Source organism: Octopus bimaculoides, chromosome 5 (assembly GCF_046866305.1).
Source record: "Octopus bimaculoides isolate indiv1 chromosome 5, ASM4686630v1, whole genome shotgun sequence".
NCBI lineage: Eukaryota > Metazoa > Mollusca > Cephalopoda > Octopoda > Octopodidae > Octopus > Octopus bimaculoides.
Genome location: NC_142932.1, coordinates 111055753 through 111060928, shown reverse-complemented (window position 1 = coordinate 111060928; position 5176 = coordinate 111055753). Strand labels below are relative to the sequence as shown.

The following is a 5176-nucleotide window of genomic DNA, read 5'->3' as shown; positions in this document are numbered from 1 at the left end:
GTTTCATTAGTTTTTGTCTTTTTTTGTTTCTTAAAGTTATGGATCAGAGAAACTGTAGGACATGAGATAATGTCTGGCTGGGCTTGTTTAAAGATTTTTACAATTTCTTTAAAGATGTCTACTATGTAGACCAATGGACAGTTGATTGTTGTATGTTGGTGCAAAATTAATTTATGGAATATGTCTATATTCTTCAGTGAAGCTCCGTGTATTTACTCAATGTAAAAGTACTTGCGATTGTTGCAGTTCATAGACTTGCCATACAATGTAGTGCAGTGCTCTGCAGACCGAACACAGGTCCATTACAACTAGGAGTAAAGATTGTAGCGTGCAAATTGAGTGTTACGTCTTGTGAGTTGGCTGTTATAATTAGCTCAATGAAAAAAGTCACTGATGTGTGTTTGTAAATTAGGTTGGGCATGTTATGTCTTGGGTGTAACAGCCCACACTTCACATAAATAGTCAGTAGCAGTAATGATCATGAAAAGTGATTCCAAAATATGGCATATCTTTCGAAAATCTTGGACATAAATATAAAGTGAAAAACTTGATTGTTTTCATGCATTAACATAATTCTGACAATTACTCTGGTTTCGAGGACTTTTTCGTCACCAGTATTGCTGCTCTGGATTTTGTTAGCTGATATGTGGCTGTGTTAAGGCGTTGTTTTTTAAGGCTTTATTTGATTGTATTGACACTGATATTTATTGGGCTTATTCTAATGAAATCCTGGGTTACAGGATATTAAGGGGCACAGTGTAAAATGATGGGTTTTTTAGAGTGGTATAAACATCTACCAGATACCATTCACAGGGTATTGATCAACACAAAAAGAAGAGTTTAGTACTTTAACTGTTCAAATTACCAATAGGTACCTGCAATGGAATTTGCTAGTGTCTTACCACAAATTTCCTTTGTCTCTGAAATTTAAAATACATCTGGTGGGCGATGTGGAAACTGGGGATTGACAAGTGGTTAAGAAGAGCTGTACAGGGGATGCCATTAATAAGCTAAGGGTTGGCAATGAGTATAGCGAAGAATTCCAGGTAGAAGTAGGGGTCCACCAAGGATCTGCCCTCAGCCCCCCTCTTATTCATCATAGTCCTCCAGGCAGTAACAGAGGAATTCAAGACAGTATACCCCTGGGAGCTCCTCTATGCTGATGACCTTGCTCATAGTGGAATCACTACCAGAACTACAGAAATTTCAGGTGTGGGAGCAAGGTTTAGAGTCAATGTTGCAAAAACCAAAGTCCTAGTAAGTAGGAAGGTAAACACATCACAAACCCCTTCAGGTAGATGGACCTGTTCAATCTGTAGAAACTCCGTAAGATGTACCCAGTGTAAGCTATGGGTGCATAAGAGGTGCTGCAACATCAAACGAAGGTTAACCAGGAAGATAGCTTTAATGTATTGCAGATGTTCAGAAAACTGATTCCATCACATGCCAGGAGAAACTAGAAGTAGTTGATAGCTTCCATTACCTAGGTGATCAAGTCTGTAGTAGGGGTGGATGTTCAGAGAGTGTTGCCACTAGAATAAGAATAGCCTGGGCAAAGTTCAGAAAGCTCCTACCTCTACTGGTGTCAAAGGGCCTCTCGCTCAGAGTGAAAGGTAGATTGTATGATGCATGTGTGAATACTGTCATGCTACACAGCAGTGAAACATGGGCTGTGACTGCTGAAGACATGCATAGGCTTGAAAGACATGAAGCTAGTATGCTCCACTGGATGAGTAATGTCAGTGTGTAAGCGCCCTTAGAAATGTGAAGCATCAGATGTGGTGTGCAAGAGAGACGACTCTGCTGGTATGGTCATGTGCTACATATGGATGAGGAGAGCTGTGAAGAAGTCACTTCCTAACTGGAAGTGGGAGACCCAGGAAGACATGGGATGAGGTGGTGAAGCATGAACTTTGAGCCTCACAGAGGCAATGATGAAATACCAAGACCTCTGGAGATCTGCTGTGATTGAGAAAACCCAGCAAGGAAAGCTGTAGCCTACACCATTGTTGCATAACCAGCCCATTTAAAAAATACCTTTGAATCATTGGGTGGCATTCCATGTTTGAGGAGGCCTATTTAGTCAAGTAAATCAAATCAAATGGAAATAATAGTTGTGGCTGTTACCAGTGCTGGTGGTATGTGATAAGCACCATTCATTAATGCATGGGTTGCTGCCTGACTGGCTCCTGCACTGGTGGATGAGATTACTTTTTTTCAAATTTATAGCTGGACAAATGGAAAGTGTTTCAACTTTTATAGATGAAGGCACTTCTGTGCACCACACCATCATCATCATTTAATGTCTGTTTTCCATACTGTTATGGGTTGGACAGTTTGACAGGAGCTGGCCAAGCTCCATATCTGATTTGTCATGGTTTCTATGGCTGATGCCTTACTAACACCAACCAATTCACAAAGCATACTGGGTGCTTTTACGAAGCACCAGCATGGATGTATTTACATGGCACCAGAATGGGTGTTTTTTTTACATGGTACAAGCCCAGAAGATCAGGAATGCTCAGCTGGAGAGGGATACTGGGACAATTTTGATTTTATTTAGCTTTACGTGTCTTCTCAAGCACAGCAAACTTCCAGAAGTCTTGGACTCTTGTCATTTTCCCCCTGTGAGGCACACCACATTTAGAGTGAACACAAGTTGTAATCTGTGTATGCAAAAGGCCAACATTTCATTAGGTAAGGAAGCTCTGTCGGGGTTTTGATACCATGACTGCAATACCAGAGTTGCCCCACAGCCAGTAGTGTAGGCTACAAAACTCCTGCACAATAGCACAAACTCTGTTGAGTCAGATGCTGGGATTCTGGGCCAGTTGTTTTTGTCACCCTCAATTGAGAAATAAAGCTTGTTTGTACAATGGGCTTAGATGCACTACACAATAGCTGTTGTAGTAAGATTTAAAAATATGATTCCACAATACCTTGACACAAGTGTGTTTGTTTCTCAAGTTTTCTTTATAACTGTTTCTGATTATATACTTATTTTCTGTTAAAATGATATTTAAGTGGTTTTCCTTCCATGTTACTATTGGGTTGAAAAACTATATAAAATGGAGGTAAGTATTCCATAGGTTGGCAGGTTATCATGGAAGCAAAATAAAGAAAGGAAGAAGGATTAAGAAATAGGAATGAAATAACAAAAAAGACATTTTATAAAAGATTATGATCTAGTATCATATTTTTTTTATTTGAAGATATAAAAAATAGGTTGAAAATATTAGCAGTTAAAATAAAGTTAACAGAAAAATAAATAATGCCCGTTATTTATTTATTTCTTTTTCCGTGGTAATTTAATTACACTGATTTAAAATTTTGTGTCAAAATGAAAAAGGAATATTATGACATGAAGATGAAAATGTTAAATAAATAACTGTGCAAAGAAACTTTTGAGAATTTTTTTCTTTCTTATGATCAAAGAATTTCAAAGAGTAAGCATCTTTGAAAATATATGATGACATCTATGATAACTTGTTAAATGTGTAATACAGTACAAATACAATATGATTAAATATAAATTACATAGTTTTTTTTACATATAAACAAATATAAAGGTGTGGAGAATGTATCTGTGTAGCTCAAATGGAAAGGCGCTTATGGAAAACCAATTTAAATAATATGATTTCCGAAGGTTCAACAAAGCTCTTTTTTGTTTCAGATTGTAATTACTAAGTAATTTACAGGAATATTCCACAAACTCTTAAATGGCAATACTATAAATATTTTTCTCCAATGAAACAGTTGTGGTAGGAAGGAAAAATGATGTATAAACTACTTATCCATTTCAGAAAAAAAAAAAAAGTTTATAGCTATATAGACATATAAAGGTATATGAAGATATATATATAAAACTATAATATTGCAAGATTTTTTAACCCTTTGCCTCTCTTGTGTATTGTGATATACAGGACATTTCCCCGGTGTCCATGCATCATATATATAATACACATTGCTAATCTTTTTTCAGCTACCAGAGTAACTTGGGACTTAAAGCTTTATATTACTGAGAAACCTATGAAATAATTGCTATCTAAAAATCTGAAAACAAGCATGGATATTTAGTAAAAATTTATGAAATTACTTTAGTCATGCAAAGGGTTAACTTAAGTTTCATTGGTCTAAAAATATGAAGTTTTATCGTTTTTCTATACTTATTATAAAATGCTATGAAATTAGATGGCAGGGGAAAAACACAGAGGGAGCAGTTCTTTTTTTTTAATTAAAAATTCTGTTGATAGAAGGCAAGGAGGCATACATTCACTCATTAATCATTCTGTAAAGACATAACTTGGTTAGAAGTTGATAATTATAATAAAGCATTTCACACAGGAGAATGAGAATATCTGAAGGAAATTAAATAAATGTCAATAAATAAATGTATAAATATTGATGATAGTGATGATGACGATAATGACAACAACATAGCTAAGATGAGGAGGAAAAGAGTATATATAGGACATATATAAAGAATTTAAGGAAAGTCCACATTTAATTTTATACACGATTTGCTTGTAGAATCTCTCTATAAACATATTTAATTGTTTACAGTCTGGTAAATTGTCTACATTATATCATTTTTTTTTCAAGATATGATATGAATTTGAAAAGTTTTAAAATGCTACATGATCTGGTTAATTAAGATATACCTAACAAACATTGTTTTTTTTTTATATATATATATATATATTATTACAGAGAAATTATTGAAGCTGCCATTAATTCTTGACTGTTAAGATGTTCTTTATTAAAAAATATGTAATTCTTAAACAGTCAATGTATAATAAAAAAGAATGTTACCTAGAAGAAGAAAAACATAAAAAAATATAAAAAATATATGTATTATATCTTAATTATATTTGGTGTCAGTGAGTGTAGATCCATTGGTAGAAAGGAAGTTGACAGATGCAAGATGAGAGTCACCTATGTCCAACATACCACAAACCGGTGAATCATCCTAGAAAAAGAAAGATTACAATTGTAATGATTTGAAATTCAGTATACACACATATATACGTATAAACGCATATATATCATCATCATTTAACGTCCGCCTTCCATGCTGGCAAGGGTTGGATAGTTTGACAGGAGCCAGCCAGGCAGAAGACCACCCCAGGCTTCTGTGTCGGTTTTGGCATGGTTTTTACAGTCAGATGCAATTCCT

General features: G+C 35.1%; 1 protein-coding gene across 3 annotated transcripts in view; it reads right to left on the bottom strand.

Annotated features, from left to right (window-relative positions):
- Positions 1-3166: 3166 nt before the first annotated feature.
- Positions 3167-5176, bottom strand: part of LOC106874506 (nuclear transcription factor Y subunit alpha) — a 28011-nt gene continuing 26001 nt past the window's right edge. For all 3 annotated transcript variants that reach the window (XM_052968170.2, XM_014922254.3, XM_014922255.3), the window contains exon 10: positions 3167-4969. In XM_052968170.2, the coding sequence (XP_052824130.2) occupies positions 4862-4969 (108 nt within the window). In that variant the 3' untranslated portion in view covers positions 3167-4861. The remainder of the gene's footprint in view (positions 4970-5176) is intronic.